Genomic DNA, 13,927 nt, shown 5'->3' with positions numbered 1-13,927 from the left:
GCGAAATGTATTCATGGCCGTACAGTGTAGACCTCCCACTGTTTCAAAACACTTACAAAAAGAAATCCACGATGTTAGCACAAGTGACATAAATGGCCATTTTTCTCAGAAACGCCTGTTGCGACAAGCGACTGGTTTTGCCGTGGAACGTCACATTTTGTATCTATCTATTTGTCTACTTGCTTCTGCTTGCCACCTGCATTAACCACATTGACAAGGGGAGCTTAATCCATATGAGTCAGCGTTATCCTAAGCATCATCATAAGCAAGATAACAGCCAAGTCATTTCTAAAAAAGACAAATTCTACCAAAAGCAACATCTACCGACTAATGAACAACAACAAAAATAGGCCTTTTCATCTAACAAGCATTCGATCGACATATTAGTTCATGGTTATTTCATACAGTATGCTGACCTCTACAGCCTCCATACACATACACACACACACTCACTGTGGTCTTATTGATGGTGATGGAGAGCTCCTCTGACTTGCGGCTCTGTGGAGCCATGCCCTCCTGCTCGGCCATCTTCTTATCCTCCTCCACCTCCTGAGAGAGCAGGGCAACAACATGATGAGTAGCAGCTAATGCTGTGATCCACTCAACTCAGAACACCCACTTCCCACTTAAAGGACAAATCAGGTGAGTCCAGAGCCTCACTCTGTGGAATGTACTGTATGTACTGTGGGCATGCAGAGTACATGGGGGCTCAAGGACATGCCCCCAGAGCATAGCACTGTAGCTGCCTGGCTGCATCAGCTGCTGGTTGCAGGTAACATCAATTGTGATTGTTTTAACAGTACCCTAAAACAGTACCTTAAAATCTCAGTTCCATTCCAGACATGGGAGTCAAGATTTTCTGACATCCTACTACTAAAAGTACGATGGAACGCCATTTTGTTCCTATTTCTGAACCATGGGGCAAATCCACCTACTCCAGCTTTAAATTTGGAATTGGAAATGTGAAAGTCTGAAATATAGACCCTTTCAATCTGTTCCTACAGAGTCTCCAGTTTAAATGTTCAAAACCCCAAATTACCACTGACTCCATGTTGTTTTCTGTGCCACCAGAAATACCTTACACATGTTTGATTATGCCGTTGAAAGGGTCTGTAGAGTAGTCAGGGGAACAGATATGGGACTACAGTGATGTACAACAGCAGGTGGGAGAAAGTGCTATTCCTTCCTGACATGCTCCTGGAGCTCAAGTGGTAGAGTAAAGGTGAGGATGCACACAGCAACCCTTTGAGCAGCAGCGCTGCTGAGAGTGTGCATCGCACGGCCCCATAGATATTAGGCAACCCATCTTATCTGGAGCATCTTCATCATCAGTGAGTGTCTTCTCACAATCAGAACACTTGATTAAACACGTGATTGCCTGAAAAATTAAAGCTGCCCTGTCTGCACTGCCATAAACAACGCTGTGGATTAATGGCCGAAATGAAGATATTTACAATGTAAGATAGGGAATCCCTAAGATGAAAACAGAGATGGACTGGGTTTGAGATGGGAGGATGGGAGGGTAGAGTATGTGACAAGGTACACAGAAGTGAGAAAGAAAGTGAGACAAAGCAGACCAGTGAGTGAGCGAGTCAAAAAAGATACAGAGAAACAGGGGAACAAAAAGATGATGAGAGATGGAGAGATCAAGAGATCAAGAGAGAAAGCTCTGCCACCCACCTGGTATCTTTTCATGAGAGCCTCATTCTTCCTTCTCAGAGCCTCAATCTTTTTGTCGAGCTCCTCGTCCTTCTGCTTCATCATGTCTGTGGGATTCTGCAGAGCCACAACAAAACACCAATTCAGTTCAAATCTATTTAGGGGTTAAAGGTTAAAGCTGCCAGCTTTCCAGTCGTTTTGTTCCTTAAACGTCTGTATACTATCACAACAACTTGCTGCATTAGCCTCAAAATATATTTTTCTTATTATTATTATTACAACTGTTATTTTCTTCTCTATTATTTTGTTAAATGTTCCAAATATAAAGCATTCCGAGCTGCATTCTGTGTTTAAAAGGTGTTACACAAATAAAGCTTATTATTATTATTATTATTTTATTTGGTGCCGTAAATATATATTATTTACAGAGCCCTACAGCGTGAACATGAACTTGAACCCCCCAGAGCACTATGGCCACAGGAGCAAAGAGACAGTGCATCCTCTCTCCTAGGAACCAGAGGTGCATCCCACAGAGAAGTGTTTTCAGTCGGAATGTGCCATCATTGTAGCCTAGAAATCTAGACGCCCCTAGCGGCAGCAAATGTAATTTGGCTGGCGGGGCAGTCTAGCAACGCTCAGTAGAGCAAGGAGCTGAGAAATGGAAAATAAAAAGCGGGCCAATCACAGCATGTATAGAGTCAGTGGGTGGGCTTAACATAATGGTGACTGACATGCGACCAGAAGTTGCGACGGTAACGAATCCTGTTATTTGAAAACAAGAAGATGATTCGCTTAGCGTTATCCTATTGCGTGGAGAGGGAAGGTTACGCATCCTGCTACTTGAAAACAAGAAGATGATTCGTTTAGCGTTATCCTATTGCGGGGAGGGAATTTGAAAGACAACTGTTTATCCCACCCCTCCGATTGAGCCCTGTCTACGGTGAGTGTCCAGACCCTACATCTTGATGTGGGTCTGGCTCGTCAGGCTACCATCATTGGGCCAAGCTGCCAAATTGAAAAGTTCCTCCTATTCCTGCACGTCTGTCAGCTTTTGATTTAAAACAAATTCATAGAGATATATGAGCAACAATAAATGACTACATAGATCGAGAAAAGATCTGCATGCTTATGTTTATAAAGTAGAGATTATGACGGCACACTGAAGTCAAGATTTATTTTGGGAGCAAACAATGAGTTTCGCTGTTTGCCTTCCTCAGGTTGATTTTGGATGACAACAACCACAGGTGAAATAGACAGTTGTGGTGTCACACGACCCACAGTACACCATGTACAACTCCATTTTACATACCAAAGTTTTGCAGCACAAACACAATCTATGAAAAACTATCAACAATAAAAAGTCAAGCATTCAAGATCCATCCTGATTATATAATTAAGAACATATGGTTAGCTTGAAAGATTGAAAAGATTATCTAGTGACGAAAAGGATCACCAAATTAAAACTCCATCCAAACTCCATCACCAGAAACTGAGGAAGCCAAACGGCAGAATACATTGTTCACTCCCAATAATAAAATGCTGACGTCAGATCAGTGTGCAATGATAATCTCTACTTGTTCAACCCTGATATCCCTACACATCACCAGCACATGGGTCCTGAGGACAGCATGTGCACAGGGATTTATCCCTTTTATGTTTATGCATTTTAGCACACCCTATTGTCCAACGCGATTTACAAATAAAACAATACAATATTTACAACAGTAAATAGTTATAGAAATCTTGTATGGCTACATTAAGGATAGTATATCCTGCAAATATAACAGTTGACCAAAGTGCTAATAATAAACAAAACCATACATACACAAACCATAACTCATCAAATACCCTTAATTAATTGAGCCTCACTTAAGTGATAATATGCTAGAAAAGCACTCAGAGAGCACTCAGAGAGCACAGACATCCGCCTGTATTGTTCTTCCTAGGTTGTCATACATTTGAACCTAAACTATTCAGATCGCCACCACGTGGCCATACCATGCCATCACACCACTAAGCGAAACACATAAATGGCTCCGGAATCCCGACAGTGTTACGAATCACTCCCAAAATGTAATCGTTTCTTCCTTGGGTCATGTCTGACCTTCCCTGAAACAAACGCCGGTCCCCGATGTCCTTGGCAGAGGTAATTATCATCAACTACCATGGCAACTTCAACAAAACTGTTAAATATTACCTCATTATCAGATTCAATGAGCTGAAATGAAATATTCGTATCTTTTTAGGCTTTGATATAAAATGTTCTGCCCACTGAATAAAGATACTTTGAGCATGCTTCAGAGCTGCAGCTGCAAGAGACAAAACAATTCATAAATTCTTTAGCCATCAAACTGAATGTTTGAAAACTCCATAAAAGACAAAGGCAATCAGATGAGGACAACTAGGCTTTGGCTGAAATGTTAGCACGTTCGTTTGTTTGATATGACCAGAACTGGCTAAGTTGTCCACAAGGGTGTGTGTGATATCCTCTTACCTTGGGTATTCAATGTGAATTAAGCTGAATTTAGATTTATTCTAGTACTTCAAACAAATACTGAGAAGATGCGTCTAACTAAGCACCTACAGTAACTACCAATCCCAAATTCATCAGCAGTAATATTGCATGCGTTAACAATGCCAACATCTGGTCTTCATGTGCAATATGTCTAAAATGCCCAGCATTCCATTGTTCTGGTATACAAGGCTCACAGGTCTTCAAACAGACTTCTTTCATATGCCTGTGACACAGGCATTAATGACCAGTGCAGACAGTATTAATGACCAGTATTAATGATCTTAAGACAGCGACTAGCAATCATTTAAGATGATGGAGCTCATGTCAGCAGCTTCAGTACATTATGCCTGTTATCACTCTCCAGAAAATATAGGTCATGTTCTGCTAATGAATCTGCAGTTTTTAAGTGTGTTATCTGCTGTGAAATATATAGTGTATAATATTAATTAAATTAGTATCTGCAATCTAGGACACATGCTTTTTTTCCTGCATACAGACTCGTTTATCCTTATCAAACGGAGATGAAGCAGAGAACAAAACAGCCAGGACAGCCTTCAGGACAATTCAAGTGGCACAGGCCGAATCACCATAACAGTGTGATACCTCCCACACATCACTGCCCTTTGAATATACAACTTTGGAAGAGATGTTAAGCTTTCCATCATTACAATGGCCCTTCACAACTTTGCGATAGCCCAATAATGAGAAAAAAAAATCTAAAACTGCAAGTTCCAGCCTTTGAACTCAATTAGCTGAATCACCTTTGATGCGGTGCTGTAAAACCGACCAGACCGCTCAAACTGACCAGAATTTCACCATGCACAAGGTGGACATTCACTGACCACATATCCTTCACCCACATCAACATGAAGTGTTAAACAAACGCAAATGTAATCAGAGTGGCCATATCTTCACATGACCAAAATCCCTGAATATTGACGTATTGACATCACAAGATATCTGCTCTCCTGATTTAATCACCCTGACTATGTTAACCAGGCTAGTCAGTCACTCTCCAGTTTCTTCCAGACTTGACTGTGTGTGGGTGTGTGTGTGTGTGTGTGTGTGTCCGTGTCTGTGGGTGTGGGTGTGTATGCAGAGTCCAAGAGCCCCGTGACTTTCCAACAGCAGTGCTATGTAGTGAGCGTCTAACACATGGGCAGGACATTAGTGTGGTCAGTGTCACACGGGGGGAACGTGAGACTCGAGCATCCGAGGCATTTGGCCATCAGCAAAGTCACTGTGAAGGGGCAGAGCACGCACTGTCACAGTGTCGTGAAAAAAGCCATTTCTCACACAGACACACACACACACACACACACACACATACACACACGGTACAAAACACAAACAGTACACAAACACACACATGGACATATAACATGTGAAACAACACTCACACCATGGTAACAGCTCATATTTAGAAACAAAGCATGCCTCTGTCAGCGTTCGCTGAACAGCCCAAGGTTCTGCAGGTCCTCTACAGTGCAGTAGAGGTCATGCCAGTCACTGCACATCTGATACTCACTGAAGTCACACTAAGCTTTTTACACAGAACTCATCATCACACTTTTCTGAGTAGAAGCATCATTGCACAACGTCTATGGACATCAGCTGATGAAGAATCTTTCAAAAGTTTCTAGAAGTTGCTCTCTCCCTGTCTGGAATTAGACCGACAGGAAAATAAAGTGAGCTTCTTCTTAAAGTGTGTTCTGCTTTAAGAGCCTGCAGTCAAACACAGCCATTAGAGAATGAGCTCAACCCAGTGCACCCACAAATCAATCAAAGAACAGCAAAGTGGCACCCAACAGCTCAAGGCGGTTAAGGTGTCAGAGCGGTGATATTAAAGTGAATATTCTGAACGCATTTAGTCTCTCATGATCTTTTCTTAGCAGGGCTCCACTGCATGGCTGACTACACGGTGGGGCTGTTCTGATGGGACATCCAGAGGGGCAGGCTGGCAGGCTGGACTCAGGACCCATCCTGCTGCAGGCCAGGCAGCCGCTCTTATCCCTACAGGGAGTTCCCTATTATAGGACAGGCATGTCTGAGTAATGCTGTTACTTTAAATGGCTGCACGCATGGTGTGTGTGTGTGTGTGTGTGAGACAGAGACAGAGAGGGAGAAAGTGAGAGAGTGTGGGTGTGTGTAAAGGATTCAGGGAGGTTGGAATGGCACGTCTGACTCTGACAAGGCCCAGAAGACTCCAGTATGTGTTCAGTTGGCCTCAGTTCTTCCAGTCTCCTCATCTCAGGACTGTTCCCACCCCACCTGTCTAGCCTTCCACCTCCCTCAGAATAGCACATCTATCAAAGAGGCTCTGAAGTCATCTGAACACATTGGATTTGTGACCCAAATGGGAGAGCACATAAAAGGCTGAATACCTCAATGCTACAGCTGAGTGGTGATTTCATTTACGAACAAGTTAGAATTGTTTCCCACTCTCTGCACTTAAACATTCAGCGCCAACACACAGTTCTACCACATGGTGTGTTTGTGGCTTTCTGGAGTCTTTTGAAGTGTTAGGGAATCATCACTGTGATGTGTCAGTAGTTGTGTTGTGGTGGGTCACTCACAGCCCCATACTCTCAAACTTCTCACTGACAGTCAGGAACTCAAAGCTGAAATGCGAAATGTTTTTTAAGTCCAGCAACGCTTCAGCATTCAAGAGAAGAGACTTTGTTTAAACTAGCTAAACTGTCACTAAACTGCTTCAAAGCATGGACAGCACTGAAATATAGGACCTGTTTTCTGAACGTGTATGTAGTAAATCAGCACACACACACACACACACACACACACACACACGAAGAGAAAGAGAAGTGGTGAACAACAGACAAAGGAACCTCCATTAGTCTCCTTTATTGAGCCTAAAGGGAGAGAAAGTGAGAGAAAGAGAAAACAAGAGAAGAGCAAGAGAGAGCAAGGATGTGAGGAACAGAATGGACAAGAGAGAGGGAGAGGGAGAGAGCAAAAAAGTCAGGAGAATGTAAAAAGAGTGGAAGAAAAAGGGAGAGGGAGAGTGAGAATGAGAGAGAGAGAGAGAGTGAGATAGAGAAAGTGAGAAAGAAGGCTGGAGCTGTGTTTACACGAGTGAGGAAGAACTTGACCTCGCTGAGGCCTCCCCCCAGTGAATACCTATTCAAAGGCAAATGCACCCTACACACACATACAAACACACACACACACACACACACACACATACACACAACACAACACAGACAACACACAAACACCCCAGTGAGCATGGTCCCTGCCAAAAACGCTACTGGCTCCAGCGCACTTTCGCTCTCACCGCGCTCACTCCCACGCATGGGGCGTTGCTCGTTTAGCGCCGACGCAGGCCTTCAAAGTGGACCCCACACAGGGGCTGTCAGATCAACTCCTGCGTGCTTTTCCTGCGGCTTAAAATTCGGACGCGAGATACGCCAGGAGCTTTTCATCTGTGCACTTTGAACCCTTCCTCCTCTACATGGCAACACACTTCATACCCCTCTCAGACACACACACACACACTATGTTCTCACTCTCAGGCCCCCACAGACGAGAATACATAAATATAAACACAAACATTACAATTTCAGACACAACACAGACAAACATAAACACAGCCAGATTTGTTTTTGTGTGAGCGTGCATGTGCGTGTGCATGTGCGCTCACACAAAAACAAATCGAACTTAACTATCTACAGTAGGTACTTGCCTTTGAGATCACAAAGCTAACAGAAGCACATGTATATCAGAATTTGTGCACACGAACATTGAGCTAAAAAGGCTGAAGACATCCACGTCGGTGCCGACTGTTGTTATCCCGAGGCAAGCATGCGCAGAGTGCGTAGTGAAAATCTAGTCCGATGGAGCGTATACACACAGGAGTTATTCGACTTTCAATCACATCATCTGGGTGTGTTAGTCCAACTGTATGAAGTACGCTTTTGTTCAATTTCAATCAGCCTAACATGTTGACTTGAATTTTAAGTCTGGTTTTAGTCAGACTAATTTACTATTTTTATTCAAGTGTTGTGTAAACGTACTGACAGAGAGTGTGCCCCCTAGACACCTACAACTCTGTGTGTAGCAGATTAAAAAATATTTCTGACGTGGGAATTTCTCAAGGAAACCAGAGCAGCATTCAGCACAACACAGGCTGGCCAGAGAGCGAGTGAATGCGCGAGTATGTGTGTGTGTGTGTGTGTGTGTGTGAGAGAGAGAGGAGGTGTGGGGGCTGCAGAATCAGCATGGTAGAGGCGCCAGGCGGCATACGCAGTTCCCTCACCCTGCTCAGCCTGGCATGAAAAACAGGGCAAAATGCCCACTTCGTTCACCAGTCTGTCAATGGCAAGGGGAGAGGGAGACTGGAGGCAGAGCGAAGGCAGCAGGGGAAATGGAAAGGTAAAAAAAACAACAACATATGAAGAGTGCTCGGACAAGATGGAGAAAAGGTAGCCTACTAGGATAAACAAAAGAGTGGCGAGGAGAGGGGGCAGACAGACGAGAGAGAGAGAGAGAGAGACAGAGAGAGAGAGAGAGAGAGAGAAAGAGGCTCTGCGGCAGATGCCAGTCACCCTCAGTGACGACTGACCGGGGGGAAAAGAGGATCCTAGCCACTCCATGTGACATTCCGCTGAAAGCAGAACAATGAGTCACAGCATTCCCTCTGTGTCTCGTAGCAGGCCGAGCAGCCGGGTCCACGCGCACGGAACCCTCCCGGGCAGCGCCACTGCGACACGGGATGGGAAGAATGGAGTGCCAGCCCACGGACTCTGGAATCACTCCCCCACCCCGGAATTCTTCCTTCCCCTCCGCAATCTGGGAAACATTCCTATTTTAGGGTCTGCCTAGCCACTTTGTTCTACTTTCAATGGTTGAGTGGGGGGGGGAACAGGGTGATTTTGTTTTGTTAATGAGGATCTTACATTTTCAACATGGGGGGGAGGGAGGGTATAACATGTCCATCTCAATGTACTTGCCTTGCCTGAGTGTACTTGCCATCAGTAACTCACTTAAGATTCTCAGCATTCCTGGTTTTCTTAGCATACCAGGACAGATTGACGTTTGAAGCTTAACAGCACATAATCAAGAGCAAAAAAAATGCAGGTTTCAAACAAACACAGCTCTCTTCAACCCAGCAGAACAAGGAATATTCGGCCCCTCACTGCACTGCTGTTTGAAAAACTGCCTGAATAAAACGACAGATGACAGATAAAGAAGCAGGAAAGGGCAGCAGCAGCAGCAGCAGGCCTGAGAGGAGACAGGAATGTTGCCGGCTGGGCTTGGCTGTTTGACAGGGTGAGCGGAGAAGCTGGGCTTCTCTTGGAAGCGTAGTGGTGAGATGAGGGCTGCCCCAGCGGTCTCGGTTGTCATGGGCTGCCCAAACACAACAGGCCACAACCACAGCGGCCGGGCAGGAATAAAAACAGGAATGAGGTCACGCAAGCTCACTCTCTTTCTCTCACACTCACACATGCACAGAAACTCACCGAGTGTGATAGTCCGTATTCCATAAACAAAACACTATTTAAAAAAAGCTGCTCTTTGATCACGTTGTCAATGACGACATCAGCCCAAAATAAATCTCGTTTGCCTGTTGAGCTAATGCTCATGGGCTTGTCTTACATCCAGTCAAAGCGCAGAGTAAATATCAGCTCAAAACAAACTCCTGCCGACAACAACAACAAAAAACAGAATAACTCTAGACTGTGCCTGACCAGCTAGCTACACCCCCAGGCTACCACACTCCCCACAGCCTCCTACAAAGCCACTGGCGGTGGGCCTGGACGCTCTCTGCCCTCCCTCTCCCTTCCCGTCCACCATGCTCAGTGTCCGGCGCTGAGCTAACGGGGCTCTCTGGCGGGCAGCTCTCCCTCGGCTGGCTGCAGCCCTGCGTTCAGACACACAACAGGCAATGACGGGCAGCTAGAGCGTTCCCCAGCAGCACTCAGACAGAGGGGCAGAACGGGAACACACTCCGCTCTGTACTGCTCAGATCCGGGGAGGAAAAACAGATATAGCCAACAAACGAGGGGCGATGAAAGCAAGAGGTAGAGGAAACGTGAGAGATTATGACAGCCTGATGAGACAGGGTGAAAGAGAGAGAGAGAGAGAGGGTAGAGGAGGAGAAAGACAGGAGAGCGGGAGGGAGAAATACGAGTAGAGGAGAGAGTGAGAGAGACAGAGGAGATAGATAGGCACAGAGAGAGAGAGAGGGAGAGAGAGAGAGAGAGGACTCACGGGTCTCTGCATGTCAGTGGCTAAAGCTGGGATCCTTCCAAAGGCACGGCAGCCGACGCGGCAGGGGCAACTGCGCGGAGTCTGCGATCATGCCTCGACTACAAAAAAGCCAAGTTGGGCTCCGAGCCAAGACGTCTGACAAAACGCACCGCGAGCGACCCTGCTGACGGATTTCACAGCACCAGCCTGCCTGCCTCTCCCTCTCTCACTCCCTCTCCCTCGCTAGCCTGCCTGCTCGCTCAGTTGCTCCCCTCACCCTCAATCTCTCCCTCCCTCTCCCTCTTCTCCTCTCTCTCTCCCCCTGTTCTCTCTCACTCCCTCACACTCTCCAGTTCTCTCACTCCAGTCCCCTCTCGAGCACTATTGGTCTCTCACTGGAGCACTTGCACCCAGTTAAAATTACCCCTCAGTCCCTCACCACCACCCCCACCACCCCCACCACACACACACACACACACACACACACACACACACACACCTCTCTGTGGCTCCCCTTCCCTCCTCCCATTGCTGCCCTGTGTTCCCTGAACACTGATGACCCCCCCCTCCGCACCCGCCCCCTATATACACACACTCATACACCCACACGCATTCTCTCATTTGTTATATTCCCTCTCCCTCTCTTATGCATACACTTACACTTCATCTATTGTAAGGGAAAAGGAACATTTGGCAATTAAGATGTTCACTTAGACTGACAGCAACCACAGTCAAACCAGAATCCAATCCACCAAAAGGAGCCAAGGCTGTGATCTGAGTCTAATTCCGTAATTCTGTCAGTTTTCAGCCTGGTGGTTTCCCTATGTGTGACAGATTAGACTTGCACTCAATGCCAAGGCCCATGAGAATAGTCTAGATCTCACCCTCCACCAGGGAGACCCTTAATGACATCTGCCTGATCCATGCTTGGGGTGTGGGGGTGTGGTGCCAGGGAGGATCCCCATAAGGGTGTGAGGAGAAGGGGAGGAGAGGAGGGTGCGGAAGGGGAGGAATGGAGAGGCACTAAGCAGCCGTCTGGAGGATTTCCCAGAGTTCTGTGTGCAGGGTGTGGAGTCAGCCTTCCATCTGGGGCGTCTCTCTAAGCTACCAGCACACTCACTCTCTTCCTTCAACATCTCTCTCTCTCTCACACACAGGACAAGCCCCTGCCCAAACCCTGAGGAGTCAGGAAAGCTTGTGACTCACATTGTTGAATCTCTTCCCAGATGGTTTCAAGAGCACAAGCAAACAGGGCCGCCATTGACTAGCTATTAAGTGTGTCATCTGTACATTCTGTCTCTAACTAGGGACAGACTGAACTACACCACGATAGATCAATACGCCATATGAATGAACTTTTGTAGGAAATGCTAAAAAAAAACAAAAAAAAACAAGCAGGACTGACATTTGGCACACCTTATTTATGCCAAAGTTAGTGGAGGTAAATAATTCATAAAATCGACATTGCCTACACAAGATTTCTTAATGTCTAGGCCATATACAGTATGTACAGTAGCGCTATGGTCTAAACCAGTGGTTCTCAAACTGTGGTACGGGTACCACTGGTACGCAGACTCTCTGTTGTAGTACCAAAATGTCTCCAAAATGTTTTTTCAACAAGACAAAATAATCACTTAAAATTATGTAAAATACATAGGCTAATGAAAAATTATTACATTTAAACCAGCTTTTATCTTTCTTGAAACACCACCAACAACAACAACAACAAAAAACAACTTGTATGTATGATGAAAAATATATTTAAATAGGCCTACTAGGAGAGTCAATTGATCTCTGAGGCTACTCGTTGTGAAAAGTTTGAAAACCACAGGTCTTCGCCCTTTAGCAATGATGACCTTCCATTAAATTAGCACACCACAAGGCCCCGAATGATGCAGCCGTAGCCTCACAGGGGTGATAGAAAACGTGTTTTTTTTATACAAAAAATCGAAAAAAGATCGAATAATGACAGTTGCTTAATTAACATTACTGTAAATGTAACTGTAAAGCAAACGAGCTGGCTAATACAAGCAAATTTTTTGGTAGTGATTAGCTGATGCTAGCTTATTTATTTTTTCATAGATTTGTTTAGTGGTAGGCCTATGGCTAATTTCAACAGAGATGAGTTAGCTTTACCAACAACTGCTAAGCTGTAAACATAGCCTACATGATGTCAATTGACTGGCCGTTAAACTAGCAAAATAAAACACCCGTGATGGCAAAAGTGCACTTACAGTGATAAAGCAGAGGTTAGGAGAATAACGTGCAACCTCAACGCATGATGCCATGCTGTCGGCAGCAGACCCTGTCGCCGTGTAAGTTTTTCACGAGCCAGCAGCACAGGTGGCAAGGTACTTATTTTACCACCGACTGTGCAATAGGTGGGTGGGGCCAATAGGTGGCGTATGTAGTCTGTCTGCCCTGGGTGCACAGAGCTGCTCATCCTCAGGCAGTAGCCTAGGCTAGCATGTATTGTTGCAGTATTAATCTCTAGGCCTATGTAGCTTGAATGTTGTTCCTCACTGTTGTAAGTGGCTTTGGACAAAAGGGTAGATGATTACTGTAAATATAGCTGCTCGGACCACTCTGAATGACCACTGTGTTGATAGGTTACACATTAAATCAGTTTAGGAGAATAGATGTAGGTAATGTCTTGTCTCGAAAAAAGGAAGGTCTAATTCAACCTGTTGAGCAGGTTTCTGTATAGCCTTTGATCAAAGGGCAGCTCCTCCATCAATTCTTGGTTTCATCAAACTAGTTTGGCATCACTAGAGCAGCATTCTTTTGCACATGTCTGTGCTCTGTGATTAGATGATGAAATCACACAACTGACATTGTCTAGACAAACAATTGTCCAAGTGTAGGATATTAAACTGGGAATAGGCACAAAAGTCATTATATGAAAAAGGATAGAGACAGTCATACCTGTGGTTTTCACTTTTTCATTTCATTTAGGGATGCAAGGCGAGGATCAATATGATTTACATAGGTACATAAAATATGAAGGGAAAAAATCACATGCCAAGAAGAGGTCAGGTCAATGCAGAATTCCATGAAATGTCACTGCTTGCTAATATCACAGTATCAAACATGTAGCAATGTCAGTGTCAGCTGCCAGGGAAGTTCATTATGGTCCTGTGACAATTACCTCAGATGAGCTGTGGATTTTCGGGTTTGTTAGCAGCAGATGTAAATAGAATGTGTCCCGTCAACTGTATACCCTACTGTAACTCATGACCTGTCAGCCAAAACAGGTGCATCTGCTTTTCAAACAGGCAATTACTAATTTAATTTGGTGTTGTGATCAAAACCTTTCACTATTCTTTCTTTTAAAAACACATATATCTTTTAGCTGAAATCATCTTTTTTACTGTGATTAGGTGATATAAATGTAAAACATATGCCATTTGTGAGACATAAAAAGTGTTTAGAAATACCGGTAGAATGCTGGGCAGGCAGGGGAGCTATCGTGAAGGTGCAGCCACACTCAGGGGATATGTGCCCCCACGAGGGTCCAGCCTGGAATCCAAGCTATGGCCTTTT

General features: G+C 45.0%; 1 protein-coding gene across 2 annotated transcripts in view; it reads right to left on the bottom strand.

Moving 5' to 3' along the window:
* The window catches only part of LOC134067861 (fibrous sheath CABYR-binding protein), a 33,241-nt gene extending 22,547 nt beyond the window's left edge, over nt 1–10,694 (bottom strand). Inside the window, exons 1-3 of one of the 2 annotated variants that reach the window (XM_062523322.1) lie at nt 10,406–10,694; nt 1,681–1,776; nt 454–549 (exon numbers count right to left, since the gene is read on the bottom strand). In XM_062523322.1, coding sequence (XP_062379306.1) covers nt 454–549; nt 1,681–1,776; nt 10,406–10,417 — 204 coding nt within the window. In that variant the 5' untranslated portion in view covers nt 10,418–10,694. Of the gene's footprint in view, nt 1–453; nt 550–1,680; nt 1,777–8,450; nt 8,532–10,405 lie in introns of those variants that run through there. The other variant, XM_062523323.1, reaches the window with a different exon arrangement.
* Between the last annotated feature and the right edge of the window lie 3,233 nt (nt 10,695–13,927).

Source organism: Sardina pilchardus, chromosome 20 (assembly GCF_963854185.1).
Source record: "Sardina pilchardus chromosome 20, fSarPil1.1, whole genome shotgun sequence".
Lineage (NCBI taxonomy): Eukaryota > Metazoa > Chordata > Actinopteri > Clupeiformes > Clupeidae > Sardina > Sardina pilchardus.
Note: the sequence above shows the minus strand (reverse complement) of the source record. Positions and strands in the feature narration are given on the sequence as shown.